Source organism: Nicotiana sylvestris, chromosome 7 (assembly GCF_000393655.2).
Source record: "Nicotiana sylvestris chromosome 7, ASM39365v2, whole genome shotgun sequence".
Taxonomy (NCBI): domain Eukaryota; kingdom Viridiplantae; phylum Streptophyta; class Magnoliopsida; order Solanales; family Solanaceae; genus Nicotiana; species Nicotiana sylvestris.
Genome location: NC_091063.1, coordinates 172420136 through 172443171, shown reverse-complemented (window position 1 = coordinate 172443171; position 23036 = coordinate 172420136). Strand labels below are relative to the sequence as shown.

Below are 23036 nucleotides of genomic sequence, written 5' to 3'. Positions count from 1 at the left end.
TTTGGTAAACCCTACTCTCCAAAACACCAATCCATGAGTCAAGCGGTGGTTCTTTCTGGCAATGCCCCCATGCTGACTTGAACCTCTGACCACAAGGGTTATTACCGGTAGACTATCCCCTTGTCTTTTCCTCTGTAAACTTCTTTTCTAATCAAATCCTAGAAAATCTCAGTGAGTTATCAGTCCCACATGTTCCCCATTCCAAGCTCAAAAGTAAATACTCCATTTTCAGACTTTTCTCAGTACCCATACTAAGGATTTTAATTTGAGATGGCAGTAAAAAGATTTAGTCCAAGTTTTACTATGGAGTCAGTAATATATTCATTAGATCAATTCTCCTGGTTTTGGTTTTCAACATAGCTCTCTTCAAGGCAGTACCTAAGGCAGTTCTCATGTCTTGGCATCAGGGGAACCCAAAATATTAGCTGCACCCTTTGCCAAATGGCCTTTCATACCCCCACCAGCTTGTGCTGAGCCCTTTGCATTTGTCATCTCGGCAGCTAGAGCAGATTTCTTTATCTGCCAAAAGGACAACGACCAGTCAGCAAACAATAGCAACCGGAAACCACACGATTTAACAAGTTGACCTATATATGTCACATTAACTTCTCACAAAACCAATTAAAGATAACACCCAAACACCTCACTTCTGTTTGGGGATATGGACATACTTCGGAACTTTTTGTGGGACAAACAGGGGGAAGTAAAAAAATTCGACTTACCGCTGCAATTCTCTCCTTGTGGATGTCACTTATAAACTGAGAAACCACAATTGAAACAATCAAATAACAATAACAGATCCGATTAAAGATAACATCACAAGAATGTACCTTCTCGGAAAAATCTAATCTTGAAGTTATGCTTTCAGAATAAAGCAGTTATTAACTTACCGGCTTCTTGTAGGTCCTGATCTCATCCCCACTAAAGCCTGGGAGGGTCATGTTCCAATTCCTTTCTGAACCAAAGATTCTATAATAGGTTAGGTCCTGCATATTGCTGGATCAGTCAGGAATAGAAGGTAACTTACCAAGATGCAGAAGGATGTCCTTTGCTTCCAAAGTATTGGATTTTCGATGCTTGGCCAACGAACAGCCAAATGTGGTAATCTGGTCAAGCACAAAGTAGTTAAAAACCAGTGAATAAATGAGGAGCACACTGTTAAAACAGATTTCTCATTTTCCTGGAGGTTATACAGGTCCGAAGTGATTTTGATATTAACAACTTAATCACCCAAAAAATATCTAAAACTTTGATGTAAACATACTGTGACTTAGAATGAGCGGCAGCTCATTGTAGAGCTCCTACTTTGAATCTTAGAAACCCGTGGATAGATCGGCCTTCCCTTTTCTTCTACCCTAGGCCATCCCACGCTCAAAGATGGGGTTAAGGTTCTCTTCGGTTTACAAAACTCCGCTGTTCAATAATGAGTCTGAATACACATAACCTACTTGAGCTGAGATTGCCACTCCCGTACTTGCTCTGCATCCTTAGCTACACTCACCCCGCGAGCAAATACTCCCTCCCTTATTCCCTCCCTTATTCCAGTGTATTTTTTATCTTTCTTACACTCACCCCCCACCTCTCTTTAAATTCCTGCCACAACCTTTTAGGATAACCGTAGAATACTAGATACTGATATCCATTACTCACTCTGTCCCAATTTTTGTGTCATGTTTTTCTTTTTAGTCTGTCCTCAGGTGGGGCAAAGAGTGGGCCCGGGGTCAGGGGTGGGTCGGGAGGCAGGGGAGGTAGAGGGGGCAAGGGAGCCTATAGATTGAGAATCGGGTCATGGAACATAGGATCGCTAACGAGTAAGTCTATAGAGTTGGCGAAGATCCTTCAGAAGAGGAAGATTAATATAGCGTGTGTCCAGGAGACTAGGTGGGTCGGATCGAGGGCGAGAAACGCGGATGGGTATAAGTTGTGGTACTCTGGAGTCGTGAGGGGTAAGAATGGAGTGGGTATCCTAGTAGATAGCCATCTTAGGGAGTCGGTGGTAGAGGTCAGGCGTGTGAATGATAGACTAATGACTATTAAATTGGTGGTGGGTGAGTGTACTTTAAACGTCGTTAGCGCGTACGCACCGCAAGTAGGTTGTGATGAGGAGATTAAAAGGCGTTTTTGGGAAGGGTTGGATGACATTGTTCGTAGTATTCCACCTTCCGAGAGGTTATTCATAGGAGGGGATTTCAATGGCCATATTGGGTCGTCTGCAGGTGGTTATACTGGGGTGCATGACAGCTTTGGTTTCGGGGAACGGAACGGAGGGGGCATCTCACTGCTGGATTTTGCCAAGGCATTCGATCTAGTGATTGCAAACTCGAGTTTTCCGAAGCGAGAGGAGCATTTGGTTACTTACCAAAGTTCGGTGGCGAAGACTCAAATTGACTATCTCCTCCTCAGGAGATGCGACAGAAGGTTGTGCGAGGATTGCAAAGTTATCCCAGGTGAGACCCTTGCAACGCAACATAGGCTCTTGGTGATGGACGTTAGTATTATGATAAGAAGGAAACAGAGGTCAGTACGAGGCCGCTCGAGGATTAGGTGGGGCGCCTTGACTAAGGTTAAAGCCCAGGAGTTGGAAGGAAGGTTGTCGGCAATGGGAGCTTGGAGAAGTAGTGGGGACGCAAACACTATGTGGTCGACAACAGCGGACTATATAAGGAAGGCGGCGAGAGAGGTGTTAGGGGTATCTTCTGGCCGCACCGGTGGCCACAAAGGAGACTGGTGGTGGAATGCAGTTGTACAAGGTAAAGTGGAAGCGAAGAAGGTGGCTTATCTGCGGTTAGTGGGGAGCACTGGAGAGGAGGAGAAGAGAGCGAACATTGCGAGATATAAGGTAGCTAGGAAGGGGGCAAAGATGGCAGTGACAGAGGCAAAGACGACAGCTTTTGCTCGTTTGTATGAGGAACTAGGGAACAAAGGCGGGGAGAAGAAGTTACTCCGACTCGCTAAGGTGAGAGAGAGGACGGCTCGGGATTTGGACCAAGTGAGGTGCATAAAAGATGAGGACGGCAAAGTTTTGTTGGGGGATGACCAGATAAAGAGGAGATGGCAGACCTACTTTCATAAACTTCTAAGTGAGGAAGGGGATCAGGATATTGTACTAGATGAATTGAGGAACGCCGAAAGCCCCCATGTACTAAGTGATTGTCGGGACATTGAGGTCGATGAGGTCGTGGAGGCAATGCGTAAGATGAGAAGGGGCAGAGCTACCGGACCAGATGAAATTCCGGTTGAGCTTTGAAGGTGTGTGGGTAGAGCAGGCTTGGAATAGCTTACTAAGTTGCTTAATGTTATATCCAAGACTAATAGGATGCCCGAAGAGTGGAGGTGGAGTACAATGGTCCCGTTGTATAAGAACAAAGGCGATATCCAGATCTGTAACAACTATAGGGGTATTAAATTACTAAGTCATACCATGAAAGTCTGGGAGAGAGTGGTAGAAATGAGAGTGCGAAGGACGGTGTCTATTTCAGACAACCAGTTCGGGTTCATGCCGGGGCGATCTACCACAGAAGCTATCCACCTTATTAGGAGGATGGTGGAACAATACAGGGATAAGAAGAAGGATCTCCACATGGTGTTTATCGATCTAGAGAAAGCGTACGACAGGGTTCCTAGGGAGGTCTTATGGAGATGCTTAGAGGCTAAAGGGGTCCCGGTTGCCTACATTAGGGCGATTAAGGACATGTATGATGGAGCTAAGACTCGGGTTAGGACAGCAGGAGGCGATTCAGATTATTTTCCGGTTATTACGGGGTTGCACCAAGGGTCTGCATTCAGCCCTTTCCTATTTGCCCTGGTGATGGATGTTATAACGCATCGTATTCAGGGGGAGGTGCCATGGTGCATGCTATTTGCTGATGACATAGTCCTAATCGACGAGACACGACGCGGCGTCAGCGAGAGGTTAGAGGTTTGGAGACATACCCTTGAGTCCAAAGGTTTCAGGTTGAGCAGGACGAAGACGGAATACCTTGAGTGCAAATTTGGGGCAGAGTCGACGGAAGCGGGAGTGGAAGTGAGGCTTGATTCTCAAGTCATCCCTAAGAGGGGTAGTTTCAAGTACCTGGGGTCGTTTATTCAGGGGTCCGGGGAGATCGACGAGGATGTCACACACCGTATAGGGGTGGGGTGGATGAAATGGAGGTTAGCGACGGGAGTCCTGTGTGACAAGAAAGTGCCACTGTTACTGAAAGGTAAATTTTATAGGGCAGTGGTTAGGCCTGCTATGTTGTATGGGACCGAGTGTTGGCCGGTGAAGATCTCACACATCCAGAGGATGAAAGTTGCAGAGATGAGGATGTTGAGGTGGATGTGCGGGCATACAAGGAAGGATAAGATTAGAAATGAAGATATTCGAGAGAAGGTGGGTGTGGCCCCCATGGAGGACAAGATGCGGGAAGCAAGACTCAGATGGTTCGGGCACATTCAGAGGAGGAACACTGATGCACTGGTGAGAAGGTGTGAACGACTGGCGGTGACGGGTACGAGGAGAGGTAGAGGGAGACCTAAGAAGTATTGGGGAGAGGTGATCAGGCAGGATATGACGCGACTTAGGGTTACTGAGGACATGGCCCTAAACAGGGAATTGTGGAGATCGAGCATTAAGGTTGTAGGTTAGGGGAAATTGTGATGTCTTTTTTACAGCGCACTAGAGTGAGACTAGCCAGTTAGGAATTAGTCTTAGAATGCTATTGATCAACTACTGATGATGGGCTTTATCTTCTGTGTATTAATACCTTACATCTTTTTCGTATTTCCTATATCTCTTATATTGCTGTTACTTTGTTTTTTATGGTATTTATGTTATGTTATGGATTTTATGGTATTTTATGTTGTTTTATTATGAGTATATTGATAGTACTAATATAGTGTCTCTTGTTGCCTCTTAGAGCCGAGAGTCTCCTGGAAACAGCCTCTCTGCCCCTCGGGGTAGAGGTAAGGTCTGCGTACATATTACCCTCCCCAGACCCCACTTGTGGGATTACACTGGGTTGTTGTTGTTGTTGTTGTTTTTCTTTTTAGTCTGTCCCAAAAAGAATTTCATGCTTCCTTATTTAAAAAACAATTTAGCTTTAATCTTCCTATTTTACCATTAATGAGATGATTTATAGTTGCACAAATATCTATAACTTGTTTTAGAGCATAAGTTTTAAAAGTCTTCCTTTCTTAGACTCCGTGCCGAGTCAAACACAACCACATAAATTGGAACAGAGGGAGTATGTCACATGAATCCCTTTTCTCCAGAAGAGATTCAAGCATAAATTAACCCGAAACTGACAAATACGGGAGGGGCTTTTTTTGAAGAAAGACTACACCCATTTTCCCCAGCCCCTCCTCTGTACCCTCTTTAGGTTTATAGAACTACATATAATATAGCCAAATGAAATTTGCTTCTAAATCGCTTGACATTTACAAAAAGTTACACTTCAAACAAAGCAAAGTATCCAACTGGAAGAGATAAAAAGCCACTGATCTGCATGGGAAGAGACATATCATAAATAAAATAAGAACTTAAATGAAAATTGGACCATGATTTGAAATTCTCCTTAAAATTAAGAACAAACTAAGAACATCGGTTTCATTGTAGGAAACAACTTTATGTAGAATAGTAAGATCTAAAAGCAAATTCTATTTCCTGCTTCCTAGAATTCATTGAGTTAATCTAGGAAGAAAATAGTACTAGTATTACAAATTCAAGTAGCAATTTCAACCTTTCCTGTACTTACCAGGAAGTAAGCTATAAATGAAACCACCATACCCCTGAGCTTACCCTACTACTCTTTTATTTTTTAGATAAATAACCCTGAGCTTACCACATTAAGCTGCACAGAATAGTAAAACTGAAAAGTAATGGCTTATCTACGACAATGAAAAAGCTAGCTTTATCCTATCAAAGCAAGGCCAAACCTCGACCCCACCTGAGTTCTTCTGAGAATAAGCTACAATATAGCACCTCCTAACCTATCAGATTGTCAGGTGAGATATCAAATTGAAAGTGATGTTTCAGCGTGAAACAAGTAGAACACGAACTTACAGATTCCACAAATTCCTCTGCTATATCAACAAGGACGTCTTCAACTTCAGCATCCAATTTCTCTGATGGATCAATCTGTCAAGGACAAATGCAGGTCAAGCAATTGCATCATAAAGGCAAAGAGAATACACAGATACTCGATACCAAAATCGAAGACCAGGAGAGACAAAGAGGACACAATGCTAAGAGAGGTTTTGTTCACTTTCCAAGATGACTATGAATGACAAGGCTGCTATTATTATATTTATACACCTCAAAATTCAATAAGATTGCCCTCCTTTTCTTCCCTACCTTATACCTTTAAGAGGTTATTTTGGCAAAAATGAGGCCAAAACAGGACCTCGTACCAAAACCTTCACCTGTGGCAAAAGCCCCTAGTGGTTTCTCCACCTCCATATCTACCTAAAATGATAAAAGTAAACTAAACCATATTTTTTTTAACTATAAAGATAAGACTTAATTTTAAACTAAAGGATAAGATGAAGAAAAAGTAACTGTAAGTGCAATCCTTTTTTATCGGGAGCTACATCATCTAGTTAATAATAATAACTTCCCAATCACTGACCATCTAGTACTGCTGCATTCTCAACACAATGCACCTCATCCTATCAACTGACATGGACTTTTAACAATCTATCTTCAACACAAATTTCAAAACCATTAATCTCACGGGACTCCAAGACCAGAACTAACTAATTAGAAGAAAACCAAGCAAGAAAAATGCAAAGTAATTTGCGGTGCAAGGTCCTCATCCTTTGCAGGAATTATAACATTGTGAAGTGATCCAGCTATGAGCTACATGCCAATATAGTGAAGACTAGTGGTGGCAAAATGGTTAAAAGAAAACAGTTAATCACCCATATTATCCACTAAAAAATGGGTTGGATAATGAACTTTTAAAAACGGGTCACATTAGATTAAGAACCATATTATCCATTTAGAAAATGGATGACTAATGGGTTTAACTTTTACATTTGTAAAACCTCAAATTGAGGTTTCTCAAGTTTGGGAGACAAGAAATTCTCCCAAAAGTGATCATATTCAAGAAGTCATACCATATTATCCGCCAATTAATCCGTTTTTTATTCGTATTAAATATGGGTCGGATAATGTATCCATTTTTTTACCCGCTTTCGACCGTCCCATATCTAACGCGACCCGCCCATTTGCCACCCCTCGTGAAGACATTAAAGCTTTGAACATATATATTCTCCTTCAAATTAAATCAATATATACAGGAATAACTTCAAGAAAGAAGGACTCTTTAAATCAGGTGGATCATGGAAAATGCACAAAAATGTAGAAATAGTGAGTTTAGCATGTCCACAGTAACCTGGGTCAGAATCTCCTGGATGCTTCTCTTGCTTAGAATCCTAGTACAAGGTTCCTCCATCTCTAAAGTGGTAGCCTTACTAGGAGGTCCTGGCTTGACCGTAGCGGATTGCATCAATGCATAAGATGAAGGTCTCTGTACTCCCAATCCCTGCCCCCTGGCAAGTGGCTGATTAGATAATGATTGTGGGATCCTCAATGGGGGCATCTGTTGTCCCAAATGATCTTGGGATTGACTTGAGGTTGAAAGCTGTGACTGTTGGGCAGAGGATGAGGTAGTAACAGTATGCTGATGCTGCGAAAGAATATGGGACCTTTGATGCAAAGTCTGAGGGCTAATTTGAGGCCTTAGTGATGGTGTTGGCAAAGGGGGTTTTCCTTGTGCTCCTGAAGATAACCACGGCTGATTCTGGGCCCTTGGACTTTGAGACATAGTATGCAATTGGGAAGAAGGTAATCCCACTGACTGAACTCTTAGCATGCCATGGCCTTGAAAATTCTGCAAGGGTAAATAAAAAAGAAACAGAAAACCTCAATATTTTACAGCCAAAAACCATGTGAATAATGATCTACAAGCACAATCTGAACATAAACATCCAAATTATAGAAAAGGGCATACAAAGATATGTTTCTATCTTGCAAGGAAATACTAACCTGTGTAGTAGCAGACTGACTACCGATGCTCGTCTGAGGTCTAAGAGAAGAGGCGACAGGTCTCAGCTGCTGAGGAACCCCTGCTGGCCGCATTGGCGAAGTTGAACCAAGCGATCCCATCATTCCCATCATTCCTTGTATTGGCTGCCTCACCTACAGACAATAAGAATCATTTAATATCCAATACAGAATGTAAAGCAAGAACACAGGGGCGTAATTGCACACAAAAGTATGAAGTACCGAAGCACCCAACTCAACAACAACAACAATAAACCCAGTAATTTTCCACGAGTGGGGTTTGGGGAGGATAAAATGTACGCAACCTTACCCCTACCCTGGAAGGGCATAGCCTTTGAAAGACGGTATATATCAACATTCCAACCTATTCCTTTGTGGCTAGCCCGTTTTCGATAGACCCTCGGCCAGAGAACGGATGAAAAAAATAATGGCAACAAGTAGGAATAACAACAAGATAAAAACAAGACCGAAGCCAAGAAAGCAGCTACACTCTAGGTACTAATATCAATTAATGAATAAAAGGATATCATACTAACACTAGCGAACTAAGACAAAGAGAAACATTCGACTACCTACTAGCCTTCTACCCTAATCTTTGACATCCATACCCTTCTATCTAGGGCCATGTCCTCAGTCAGCTCCAGCTGCGCCATGTCCTGCCTGATCACCTCTCCCCAAGACTTCTTAGGGCTACCTCTACCCCGCCTGATCACCTCTCCCCGAGAATTCTTAGGCCTGCCTCTACCCCGCATGATACCCACTAAGGCTAACCTCTCGCACCTTCTAACTGGACTTTTATGCTTCTCCTTTTAACATGCCCGAACCATCTCAACCTCGCCTCTCGGCTCTCGCATCTTATCCTCCACATGGGCCACTCCCACCTTATTCCGAATAACTTCATTCCTAATCTTATCTAACCTGGTATGCTCACGCATCCACCTTAACATCCTCATCTCAGTTACTTTCATCTTCTGGACATTAGAGTTCTTGACAAACCAACACTCTGCTCCATACAACATAGTTGGTCTAATTACTACCTTGTAGAACTTACCTTTAAGTCTCAGCGGCACATTCTTATCACACAAGACACCGGAAGCGAGCCTCCACTTCATCCATCTTGCTCTGATACGGTGCATGACATCCTCATCAATCTCCTCGTTACCTTGTACTATAGATCCAAGGTACTTGAAACTCTGTCTCCTGGGGATGACCTGTGTATCAAGCCTTACACCCATGTCCGCTTCCTCAGTAACTTCGCTAAACTTGCACTCCAAGTACTCCGTCTTGGTCTTGCTCAGCTTGAAATCTTTAGACTCAAAAGTCTGTCTCCAGTCCGTCATCAACACCTCCTTGAGTCTCGTCAATCCGAACTATATCATCCGCAAATAACATACACCACGACACTTCCCATTGAATATGTCATGTTAGTGCATCCGTTGCCAACGAAAACAAAAACAGGCTAAGGGTTGGTCTCTGATGCAACCCCATCACAACCGAAACACCCAACTCAAATAACCATATTCATAATTCAATTAAGTAGACCCAACCACATAAACCAAAATAACCAGGATCGAAAAATCACCTAACAATTCATGAATTATGTTCCGGTGTTCTAACAACGATTCAGAATACTTAATCATGCATCCTGAATTGTTATCTATTTGTCTTACTATTTAGTACCCCAGTCATTTTTGTTTATCATTTAAATTTTTCACATACCCATTAAAAAATTGTTTAATAACATTAATCATTTGGGGTATTCAATTAAATTAGCATGATTTCTTCGTTAAAAGAATAAGTAATTATGATTGTATGCCTTCTTGGTGTAGCAAGGGTAGAATTGGAAAAAATATGTTAATGTTTTCTTGGTTATCTTAAAGCATTAAACAGCATGGAACAATTTTTTTTGGCTAAAGTGACGTATAAAAAGGTCAGGAGGGACAACAGAGTAACAATTTTTTTCTTGAAACCCAACTCCATATAAATAATGTGTATATATACAACCCAAACATCATGGCATGGTCAATTATCTCTTAACTTAGTAATGTTTAGGCTCTTTCCAATGCAACTAATGATAGTACTTTATATTGTCTCCACAATAAAAAGTGGACGAACGGCTAAGACTGGACCCTGCATGGTGGATTCACAATCCAATGCCTTGATCCATTTGACTACATCAGCCCTTACACCTTCACATGTTAAAGTCTCAAATTTGATTCTCTATTACCCAATAATGTGAATTTAATATGGTTATAGCAAATTGTTTGAACTCTAGACGTAGCACACCAGTTTGCACGCATCTCATCGGGTAACCTTGTGCAACTTTTTTGCCTTTGATTGATGTGATTTAAACTTTGATCTTTCATGGTCTTCATTTCTCTTTATCTACCCCTAAGCCACATGCTTGGATGCTCCTCTAATCTTTTTTCAGTAATTTTACTACTTAGCTTCTCTTGTTTAAATATCACAAATGATCTTCAGGACCTACTCCTAGTGGATTAGTTTATAATTAGGCTGCAATTGCAAACTTGTTGCTTTTCCGGGAACTAAAACGATCTAGTACGCAAAAAAATTAATTGAAATTGCATACACATAGGAAAAGGATGCATCAAATTTACATGACACTATTTTTTATTAGTCCGTTCCAGAAAGCATGACACGTTTCTATACTAACTAACAATTTAAGTTTAAACTTTCCATTTGACCCTAAATGAGAAGCTTTTATAGCTGTATAAATGTTGTGACCTGTTTATGCTAACAAATTTCAAATTTTTTAGTAATTTCTTTCTTAAAGTCCATTTTGAGTCAAACTCAATCACATAAATTGAAACTAAGGGAATAATAAGAAGGTGAAGAATTAAATAATACCTGTGAGGTAGTTGAGGTGGGAGCAGAAGAATCAGGCAAATTGCGACCAAATTGCTGCCCAAAAGAAGGCGGGGGCGGAGTCAATGAGGAGAAAGAGGTAGGAGGGTGATGAGCAGGTACTCCCATGGCCATTCCTCCAACTCCTCTAGGGTTTTGCATAGAAACCGACGAAGACGAAGAAGTAATCGAAGATGATGATGGTGATGATGAGTGAGGTGGCGGCGGTGGTGGCGGAGGAGGTAAAGAGAAGTGTTGAAAAGGTGAAGGCTGTTGCCATGGCCGATTAAAGGGTTGTCTTGTTTGAGCATTTTGTAAAGTGGGTGTTAAAGGGTTTTGCTGTTGAGTAGATGTGGCGGCTGCAGCTGCGGCGGCGGTAGTGGTGATAGTGGTGGTGGTAGGGTTCAGGTTTTGTGGTGGTTGTGATTGTACTACTGAGGTAGTGGTTGTTGTAGTAGACGGGAGTTGACTGGTTGCGGCGGTGGCGGCGGCGGACGAAGGTGGTGGAGATGGTGGTGGAAGCTGTTGTTGTTGTTCAGCTGGCTGTGAAGTGGACGTCGACGGCGACGGAGTTGGCGGCGGCGGAGTCGGCGGTGGTTGAGTTTGCTCCATTGGAGTAAATATTTTCTTGATTTCCTATGATTAATAGACGGGGAATGATTATATATAAATGATTAGGCTGATAATATAAGGTTTTCAATTTAATCTCACTTATTTAAGCTGAGATGAGAATTGGCTTAGGAATTAGGACTTGAAGCTGAGTACTCGTGCCAAATGTTGGTAGTAGTTGTGATTTCAATTTAAACCTCGAGATTTTTATAATTATGTTTTAATTACTAGAAAAAATAGTATAATTGTTGTCAAGTTTTGACTTATTTACTTTTTCTATAGCCATATCAATGCTCGAGTGAGCAACTATTACAGTTAAAGAATCGGAAAAATTGAATATTGTTACTTTCCATTAACACAAATATCTCGATTATTTCATCGGATTTTGTTATCTATTGCCAGCACATCGTTTAATCCATAAACACACGCAATTTCATTTCCAACTAATACCACTCGACTGATCTCATCCACTTGAAAATTGATGTAAGAGTTGCTAATTCGATTTCTAATAAACTCTTGAGTTTTGTAGCTCCGTGAGAAAGTTCCATAATTCAATTAAAGATAAAGCTCTATAACTCAATTAAAAATAGATAAGGGAGAATGCCGCTTTAAAAAATTCAACGTACTTAGTAAGTTAAGACACCCTTTGCACGGCGAATAATGTAATATAATAATATAATCTATTGCCAGCAAGCATCAAATAGTAGTACAGCTAAATAAATGAGAAGAAATCACTAATACTTTTATTTCTCTTAAAATTTGAACTTTGATCTATAAAAATTGCACTTACTTCATTGACAATTAGATCAGTAATAACAACATAGGAAAGAAACTATACTAGTAAAGAAGTCATGAAAAAAGTAGAAATAACAACAAGATACAAAAATTAAAGCAGAAAAAATATTATGTAGCAATAGAGATCTAGGAATAAAAAAATATGAGAATAATACTAGCGTTATTGGTCAGAAGCAAGCAGAGTAAAAGGCGGGTAAAACTCAAATAAGCAGAGGGGGAGACACATTCATGAAAAGCAAGAATCCCTGCCGTGGGACGCCTACCCCAGCTCGGTCGGTCAGTTAGCCCACCTAACAAATGATGAGATTCTCGATCGATATGATCGAATTTCAAAAAGTCTTTCTCACTATTCAGAACAGTGGAGCTTTCGAAGGAAAAATCTCGACAAAGATGATCTCAATGAAAGACAAAGTAGAAACTAAATCCAAAGTTGGAATTAATCAGAAATAGTGTGTAAAGTAGGGGTGTACATGGACCGGGTTGGTTCAGTTTTTATCAAAACCAAACCAAACCAACTATATTGGTTTGGATTGGTTCGGTTTTGTCGAGTTTTTCGGGTTTTCAGGTGTTTTTTGTTACATGAATATTATTTCAATCTTACTTTGTTAAAATTATAGATAAAACTTTGATAAGTGAATATATGTTTCGTAAATATGGAAAAAAATGACAAACATATGATCTATTAAAATATTCTAATGGGAGAAATTTTTTAGTAACACATGATAGTTATTTTCTTAGTCGTCTAACAATAATTTTTCGTTAATTTACGCTTTCAAAGTTAATACATGAGAGGATCCCAAATATTTCTACATTTTCTAAAGAAAATTCACTATAAAGTCTTAAAAATATAAATAAAATTTATATATTTATATGTCGGTTTGGTTCGGATTATTTTACTCAATACCAAACCAAGTCAAACCAAACCTAGTCAAATTTTTTAATCGGTTTGGTTTGGTTTTTCGGTTTGGTGCGATTTTCCGGTTCGATTTGAACACCCCTGGTGTAAAGTATTCTAAACTACATTCTAGATATGGTATACTAAGAACCAAGACTATAATCCTATTAACCCTAAACTGCTAAAAACTAAAGTTTTCAGAAGTATGTACTTTGAGCTTGTACAGCAACAGGACTTCTAACCCTATGAACATTATTAAACCAAGTATAGCTTCCAAAAACATCCTTGTTTAATGGTTGCAAAGGAGTGATGTCCACTCGGAACGTTGCTTTACTTCCATCGCGTTGAAAGCTTACGGTACTCGGCTTCACTTGTATTGAAATTCCTTCAGGATTTTCTATCTCGACTTGAAAATCAATAGGATCGTCATATTTTCTTCGATAAGTGACTGTACGATAAACCGATATCGTCTGATTTCTCAAATTTGAAACTTCGATCGAGGGGTAGTTAAGATCATAATGTGCAAGGTGATTATTATTAGAGCACTCAATTTGATATCCCAATAAACCTTGTAATGTTCTTTGAGTGATTCCAACTGTCCAACAGCACTAGAACATAGATAGGAAACTATATCTTCCATGTTGAAATCATAAACCAGGCCTGGATTTAGTGCAGCATTTGGGTTCAATAAACCTGAACCAATGTCATAAGGTGTTGCAATAACATTCCCTGAATCTGTTTGTATTGGATTCTTAGCATTGTCCAAGTTATAAGCTGCATAAGACAAATCATATTGTTAAAGATCAAATATGAGACACCAACCTTAGAATTTCAAAATCATGAAAAAGAATTTTCAAAGGAATTGTTTAAGTTAATAAACAAGTTTCGCACTATGAAAGGGTGCGATAGAATGGTCGGAATCCCTCTACCCTTAACAAAAGCTCGCTGGCCTGATGATATGGTGTCCATCTCATTCAAATGATTTGATAGCCAATTTTGTTACTTGGTTTGGTTTGGTAGCCAACCTTGTTGAATTTGTATAATTTGGTAGCCAATTTTATTGACTTGGTTTGGTTTGGTAGCCAACTTTGTTGAAATTATGAAAAGGGTGTGTAAATTGTCAAATATTGTAGGCTTTAGAGAGTGAGGTTTTAGCTATAAAAGGAGAGCTTTAACTCTTATTTCTACACACCAACAAAGAGAGAAAAGAGAGAGCAAGGTATTCCATAAACTATAAGAAAATAGTTTGTGAAGAAAAATAGAGTGTGAGAGATATTGTAGTGAAGTGGAAAAAGCAAAAGAGTGTTTATTTCTTTTGAGGGTGTAGTGGTCTTAGGAGTATTTTATACTCGTTACTACACAGTGTAAAATTCCTCGCTATAGTGATATCAGTTGCTCTTCTTGGCCGTGGTTTTTTCCCTTATTCAGAAGGGTTTCCACGTAAAATCTTGGTGTCATTATTGCTGCATTTCTATTCTTACTGATTTAACCATAACTTAGTGTTCTGCGTTTATCACTAATACCGTGAATACTATTTTTACGGGGTTTATTCCCAACACCTGATGCATGCCATAGTGGGCCTATATGGCATGCATCAGGCCAGTGAGCTTCAAATTTCGAGTGGTTACAAAAATAATAACAACAAGGGCTTTTAATACATTTGGCCAGATGGCTAAAAATAATTACAACCGCTATCCAGACAAGAAAGGTTGCTCTGATGGTAAGCAATCTTCACTTCCAACCAAGAGGTTGTGAGTTCGAGTCTTCCAAATAGCAAGGTGGGAAGTTCTTGGAGGGAAGGATGTCGGGGGTCTATTTGGAAACAGCCTCTCTACCCCAGGGTAGGGGTAAGGTTTGCGTACACATTACACTTCCCAGACCCCACTAAGTGGGATTATACTGGGTTGTTGTTGTTGTTGTTGTTGTTGTTGTTGTATCCAGATTTAGGAAAAATATATACTTATTCTATATAAAATACATACATTATATATTAATATATGCAAAATATACATTTTGTGGAGCCGGCTATACCGTGTATATTTCCGTAATAACTACTCCTTAATCCCAAAATAATTGGAATCGGCCATATGAATCCTTTTTGACTCGCCCATTTAAACTCGTCTCATGCCAATAGCAATATCGGATAGTTAAACTTAAAAAGTCAAGTTTAGTCTATCATATCCATTTTTTTTTTGCTTCAAGTATTAGGAATCCGAAACTTACGAGCCCGACTAATTTTGATTCGAGCCGTGCCGAGTAAGAGCTTGTCAACTACTTGAAACTTGTTTTTTAACATTAGTAAAGAATACATACCTGTTGTCATCAATGCAGATTTTATTTCAGCTGGACTCCAATGAGGATAAAGAGCTTTTAGAAGTGCAGCCACACCAGTAACATGAGGAGTTGCCATTGAAGTTCCTGACATTATATCATAGAATATCGAGTCTGCTCTCGCCTTTTCAAAAGGAGGCCAAGCTGCTAAAATGTTTCTTCCTGGTGCTGCTAAATCAGGCTATAACAAAACTAGTGTCAGCACTTCGATTTAACAGAGGCGGAGCCAGAATTTGAAGTTTATGAGTTTTGAACTTGCTGCAAATCCATCGAACACATTAAAGTAACTCGATTCGTAATTAAATATTTATTCATATATAGTCGGACCTCTATATAATGTCATCTTCTATAACAACCAGGGGCAAAGCCACCTTTGTATAAGGGTGGTCACCGGAATATAACGAAAAATTACACTGTGTATATAAGTAAAATATTTATTTTAGATGTGTAAAAATATATTGAACACCCTTTGTCGGGAATTGTTTTTAGTTCTTTCAAGTCTGAACACCCTTGGAAATATTTCTAGCTTCGCCACTGATAACAACACTTCACTATAACTCCGAAAATACAGAAACAAAGAAATTCCATGATCGAACACCAAAAGAAAATAGAATGGACTAGAAATTGGAGCTCTAAATGATTCATTTTGGACTCAAAAGCTTTGCGGTTCTTATAGATCTAATTCATTGAATTCCATTCAGTAAAATGGAAAAACGTCGCGTGGAAAGTCTTGCTTACTATCTCCTCCATCTAAGTTATGTAAGAGAAAAAGAGCGAAAAGCACGGCCAAGTTTTCTTTGGAACCAATTTTTCATATTATGTTATAATATATATTTTCTATAACAACATTTCACTATAGTAGCTAAAAAATATCGGAACAAAAGAGACTGTTATAGAGAGATTTGACGGTATGGTTAATTTTCTAGTACAAATATATTGTCTGATCCTGTAGTATTGGTACGCAGTACCGTAACTCCGCCCCTAGATACAAAATATTTTTATAAAAAAGAAATGAATATTTTAAAAGGAAAAAAAAAGTACCTTAATGATCCCAGGGGCACTACCAGGTCCTCTTGAAGAGAAATATGCCACAGTTGGCTCATGTTGTGTAGGCTGTTGAACTGATGTTCTTAAAATGATAGCAAAAGGTCGACTGTGTATACATTCAAAAACATATCATAAATTCAAACCATTAATAAGTTAGTAGTGTGATAATTCTTAGCGACTCTAAAATAATGACGAAGTCAGAAATTTCGCTAAGGATGCTTAATTTAAGAAGTACTCAAAATTTTAATATATACATATATAACAACTAATATTGACCTATGTCTAATCATGGTGTTCAACTAATTACCCTTGAGCCTATGCAGAGTCGGACCAGGATTTGAAAGTGGCGGGGGTACCACTATCGAATAAAATTTGAGCAAATGCTGGAATGGGAATCAAACACAGACAATGCACTAAAAGTCAAGTTGTCTCCCCTTCCCTCTCCCAAATCGGCCAATGCAGCTACCTAAGCTTTGAGGCTCGAGTGTCAATAAAAATATATACATATTATTTAAGATATATATACATAGATACACACATTTTTGTAAAATTGCCCAAGGCTGGTGACCCCCTACCCTAAGGTAAGTCCACCTCTTAGCCTATGTGGCCACATCGGCAAAGGATGTTCAAGATTTTAATATATGTTCAAAAAGCAAAGACTAATGTAAATTAAAATGAAAGATTTTAGTGTTATATGACTTACTTTGATGATTTCATGTATGCAAAAAGCTTTTCACCTTCTGAGGGAGTAATTGTAGCCAAAGGAATATCATAAGACAAACCAATTTCCTTAGTACCACCTCCATCAATAACTATAACACCAACTCCCCCTTTTTGGCGTACATTTACGCTTTATCATCCTTTGAACTGCCCCAAATATCATGAATATCCGTTGTTGTGCAAACCACAATCTTTCCATAAATCAAATTATAATCCAATGCATCTGCATCATTGCAAGAGCTAGAAAAAAAAATATTAGTTATTAGAAAGAATACCACACGGTGTAAATATTTAACACAAAAAGGAGCAGTTTGATTCATGAGGTATTCCGTGTTCACATAGGATCAAGAAAAGGGTTGCGCTCACGGTGTAAATATTTAACATAAAAAGGCCAGTCCGGTACACAAAGTATTACGCGTTCACCGCAGGGTCATGAGAAGGACTGCTTTCACAGTGTAAGTATTTAACATAAAAAGGGTAATCGGTGCACGAACCATCCCGCGTTTCACGCAGAGTCAGAAGAAGGGCCGCATTCATGGTGTAAATATTTAACATAAAAAAGACAGCCCGGTGCACAAAGCATCTCGCATTCACCGCAGGGTCAGGAGAAGGGCCGCATTCACGGTGTAAATATTTAATATAAAAGGACAAACCAATACACAAAACATTCTGCGTTCACGCAGGGATAGGAGAATGGTTGTGTTCTCGGTGTAAATATTTAACATAACAAAAAAAAATAAAGTTAATTACCTTGCTTTGTCAATATAGGCATTACCAATTGCTGCATCTTTTGCAACAACAAGGTTTGCATAACCAGTCATCTAATTAATATTGCGTGCATAACCCTAAAATTAAAGTCGGCAAAAAAAAAATCAAAATGAAGAAAAGAAAAATCCAAAGGAGAAAAAATTTAATTTCCATCACCTATGGCATAAGTTAACATTGATATGTCTGTTAAAGTCAGAAGATGTCCCACAAATATTATGACACGTTTAGGACTACAAGTCTCATAAGTATTATAGGAACACAAATATTATACCAATATATTTACGATCACAAGCTTTAAAAGTCCATGTCTTTCTTAAACTCCATTTTGAGGTATGACTACATGACATTAATTGAAAACGAGGGAATATATTTTATAACCCCATCTATGTGTGGGGTGGGGTGGGGTGGGGGTAGGGGTTGATATTGGAAAGGTCAAAATAGGTTGAGTTGGCATGGGGCTGAGACGGGTTGAGTCAAAAAGGGATAAAATTTGGCATAGCCTAATCCCTCCAACTCTAAACAAGCTTTAATTAATATGTTTGTTTTCTTATTGTTATATATAACCTATCAAATAAAACAAATGTTTTTTAAGATATTCTAGCAAAGTTACTCATGGATCAATTTGAGCTAAAAATCAGCCTAACTTTAAATGCATTGAGATGAGCTGTGTTCAGAGACGGAGTCAGAATTTAAAGTTTATGGGTTTCTGAACTTGTAACCGTACTCATAACTCATTAGTTACAGGGTTCGCAATTAAGTATTTATACATTAAATTTTCTAATGCAAATACATGATCTCAGCAAAAAGTTACTGGGTTCGTCAGAACAATTGCACCAATAGAGTCAACATGCTTTGTAAGTAGCTAATCTTGCTTTTGGGGCTCCCCCTCTCATAATGTCGCCGGTGCCGTCGTTTAACGACACCGGTGCTCCCACGGCGGTAGACGCCGTGTGTGTACCGTGACCAAAATCATCACGGGCAGACATGTAATATCGATGATTTAATGAACTTATAGGCGGCCTTGCGCCTTCTCAAATCCTTGATAATAATAACGAGCACCAATAATTTTACTGCATACACAAATGAAATAGGAATATAAGTTCTTTTGGTGTAGTATAAAATGTGAGGATTAAATTTCTTAGTCAAAATTTTGGATGAATCACATATACTAGGGAAGCCATAAAATTCAATATTTTGATAATAAGGGTGTTGAAAATCTATTTTTTGATTAATAATAAGTAACATTTTAGCCTATACACAATATAATTTTTCGGCGAAGCTTGTTCGATCACTTGACCAAGCATAGCTTCGCCCCTAATCACACATGCATACCCACACTATGTATATAATATTATTAAACATCTTTCACTTTTTAAAGACACGTGAAAATGGTACTTTTATCATGTCTTAACATTAGTCGTTTTGGCAAATTAAAATTAATTTAAAAATATGACATTTTAGAAAAATAATACTCCCATATAGGAGCATTTTAGGTTTTTTTTTGTGTGTGTATTTGTGTGTGTGGAGGGGGGGGGGGGAATTCACACATATTGCTCCAATTGGTATATAAATATTAAGTTAGATGTTTAAGAGAGATAAAGGATAGTTTAGACAAATACTCCTATCAGTGGAGTACACAGGATTTTTCATAAGTGGTGTCACTATTTTTGGTAAAAAAGCCGTAACAGTCAAAAAATATTTTGTGGAGCCAAAGGAGTTTGAACCCAAGACCTCTCACAAGTTAACAACCACTACACTACTAAGATATTTTGTTGCAAGCGGTGTCACTTTTAATAGTTTTATCTTGTATTTCTGTTTTACTTATTATTTTTATATATATAAATAGTAAAAATTTTCGACGAAGCGGTGTCACCATGTAAATCCGTCCGACTCCTATATTACTAAAGGTATCAAATACTTACAAGATATATAGTGCATGAAAATCTTAAAAGACAAATAATATTAAACGATGATTGTGTGCGGAAATTTCAAAAGACAGATAATATGAACCGAAGACAGTATTAATTTCTTACCGAGTGCATTGAACATCGTCATCCCAACATCCACCCCTCCATCATGATGGCACGGGTCCAAGTCCTTCCGCGCTAAAACTAGGTGCCTCGGGCCAAATTCCTGTTAAAAGATGAAAATAATCATGTTATGACATAGTTCTTTAAAATTCTATGAAAACAGCCACTAATGCTTTCATTAGGATAAGTTGTCTATATCACGTCCCAAGGGTGTGGTTCTTCCCTCGACCTTGCGTGAACGTAAAATACCTTGTGCATAGGGTTGTCCTTTATAGTTCTTTAAAACGATGAACATTATAATTTAGACAAATTAAGCAGAACAAATTAAATATGGCATATATAAATACATACCAGAATCAATATCACCAACAATTACTTCGTAGTCTCCTTGAATAGCAGTAGCACCAAATATACTATTGGCTGGGGCACCCAAAAAGTCCCAAGATCTCGTATTTTGAAGGTAATACGTTTTACTCTCGAAAACAGCAGCAACAGACTCTTTTCCTTTAATTATAAAAACATATAGTAATAAATATATTATTTAACTTCTAGTACAAAACTATAGATAATGTGTCGTTTTATGACGTCATGCATATAATTTAAATTCATTAATTATATTTTTTTATAAATAAAAGACATGCTAAAGAAACTTACTTGAGATTTCAGCTGCCTGCTTAGGTGTAAGCATTGCAGAAAATCCTCTAAAAGTTTTGTGATAGTGGTGAATAATAGCATTACGAGCATGATGTATATTTGAAAAATAAAAAAATACAATTTGTTAATTATATTTTAACTAAGAAAAAAATTAAAAATAAAACAGAAAATTAATATGAAATTTACCTTCCAATTACAGAGGCTAATATATCATGGTTAGAATCAATTACTGATTGCTCGTTCAGAAATGAGTGCTTGCCCATGTAGACAATGTATTGCTACAAAATTAAGAAGAAGAAAAAACAACAACATAATTAGAAAACCTATTTATGATTAGATCCAAGAGTTGAATTTGGTGGCTTCAATATTTAAAGTTTTTAATCAACACTAAATTTGTTATACTTTTTGAAATTATAGGTAACAAATTTAATAATTTTAGAAAGAAAAAAAAAAAAATATATATATATATATATATATATATATATATATATATATATATATATATATATATATATATATATACCGTGTCTAATATATTGAATTGCTTTATGTCTCATATCTCTTTTATGAGGCCTAAAAAATATACAATTTAGAGAAAGGGTTTAAACTTTTAAGTTTTACGTACTAACTTTATAACAATTATCTACACTATCAATATAGTTTATAACACTACTAAAAAAGGCCCATTTCGGGCCGAAATATTCCGACCGAAAAAAGTAGTCGGAAATTCTGACGGAATCGGTCAAAAAATGCATAAAAATATATTTTTCAATTTTTAATAATAATTACGACTGATATTCCGTCCATATCTGTCGTAAATTTTGGCGAAAAATTCCGCATACCTTTTAGCAACCAATTCTGTAACTGGTTACAGAAAAAGAAAACACAACAAGAAAAGGGAAAAAACTAGTTTAGCTTTTATTCTTTTTTCTAACGTGCCGATTGTTTTTGAACTGTTGTTGTTTAACGTGCATCAACCAATGATGTTTGTATCTAGGTAGGTTGTCTACATGACACCCTTTGGGTTGCGACCCTTCTTCGAACCGAGAGTGAACACAGAATATTTTATGCACCGGTTGCCCTTTTGTTATTTAACGTGCATGAAAATTTCATAAGAAAGAAGAAGGTAATAACCTTGTGATGATCCACCCCTCCATTAGTAGCAAGAAAAGAAGAAACCAATTGAATGCAGAAAAGAAGACCCAAGATAGAAAGCGTCTTCATTTTACCGTAAAAATTGAAATATGCGAATGAATATGGTGGAAGAAGTAAGCTTTTATTATTAGAGTTTAAGTTATATATATCGTCAAATTTTTACACTATCAGGTCATTTTTACATGTTATATCAGTAATATGGTATGAAGTAATCGCAATTTGACTATAACTTAAACTCCATTATTAGTCATAATTATCAAAAACATAGTTTATGAATTATACTTAAACAGAAAATAGAGCGTTTGACCATTATTTTTATATTAACATTGATAATTTTAAAATCTTAAAATATAGTATATCTTGTGTTATTTTTTATACAGTTGTTAGAACTATTATTCCATATGTCCTAATCTATATATATATATATATGAGGGATATGAAAGAGTGATGTGGGATGTCTCAATAGTTAGGAATCATATTTATCTTTTTTCTCCTTTTCTTGAATTTTTCTCCTATTTTAATTTTTACCTCATTAATTAATTGAAAATGCACCTCCCCACTAATTAAGGTTAAGGAAATAACTGTTACACACCAAGTCCTTTAATAACAAAACGTTCACGAATGCAAAACGTCATTAGAGATCGGAAACAAATCGTTCATTTCTACATATAAAAAAAGTCCTTAAATTCACTTGCTATTAAGAAAAAGAAAATTCCCAACCGCCTTCCAATTTTGCATTCTACTTCAAAGTCCTACGGAATCTTTCACAACTTGTTGGAATTACGTGTTAATTTTTTATATTCTTATTTCAATTGTTTTCATTTAACTTTGTGTTGTTTCTTTTGTAAGTAATACTTTCTTCATTTTCAGTGAAATACTTTCTTCGTGATGTCACCGGACATCAATTGTGTGTCTTGAACTTCTCTACAATGAAGTGCTGCTTCGACATGATTTTGGTACATATCTCTTTAAATCTTTCAACTTTTCTAATTTCGCGTTACTTTTGGAGAATACTTGAAGAAATTAGCATATGTAATTTTTCTTTTTATGATGCACATAATGACTGTGATCATATATATAATGGCTGTTAATCTTTTTATGATGCAGAGGAAGGATTTTG

The 23036-nt window shown here is 37.7% G+C and overlaps 3 protein-coding genes across 3 annotated transcripts; all 3 read right to left on the bottom strand.

The window, feature by feature from the left end:
• Positions 1-296: 296 nt before the first annotated feature.
• On the bottom strand, positions 297-11611 carry LOC104243115 (transcription initiation factor TFIID subunit 12). The gene is made up of 8 exons (XM_009798264.2): positions 10916-11611; positions 8030-8182; positions 7377-7874; positions 6044-6118; positions 1028-1106; positions 891-955; positions 723-758; positions 297-519 (listed from the first exon to the last, which is right to left on the bottom strand). Exons 1-8 carry the CDS (start codon positions 11522-11524, stop codon positions 391-393), a joined length of 1644 nt encoding a protein of 547 aa, XP_009796566.1. The 5' UTR covers positions 11525-11611; the 3' UTR covers positions 297-390.
• Positions 11612-13263: 1652 nt separating this feature from the next.
• LOC104243114 (subtilisin-like serine-protease S) lies at positions 13264-18180 on the bottom strand. The gene is made up of 5 exons (XM_009798263.2): positions 18060-18180; positions 17293-17549; positions 16584-16695; positions 15525-15723; positions 13264-13985 (listed from the first exon to the last, which is right to left on the bottom strand). The coding sequence occupies exons 2-5, from the start codon at positions 17304-17306 to the stop codon at positions 13690-13692; spliced, it is 621 nt and encodes a 206-aa protein (XP_009796565.1). The 5' UTR covers positions 17307-17549; positions 18060-18180; the 3' UTR covers positions 13264-13689.
• Positions 18181-18219: 39 nt separating this feature from the next.
• Positions 18220-21985, bottom strand: LOC138874152 (subtilisin-like serine-protease S). Its single transcript, XM_070152659.1, has 5 exons — positions 21896-21985; positions 20948-21039; positions 20762-20808; positions 20459-20611; positions 18220-18260 (listed from the first exon to the last, which is right to left on the bottom strand). The coding sequence occupies exons 1-5, from the start codon at positions 21983-21985 to the stop codon at positions 18220-18222; spliced, it is 423 nt and encodes a 140-aa protein (XP_070008760.1).
• Between the last annotated feature and the right edge of the window lie 1051 nt (positions 21986-23036).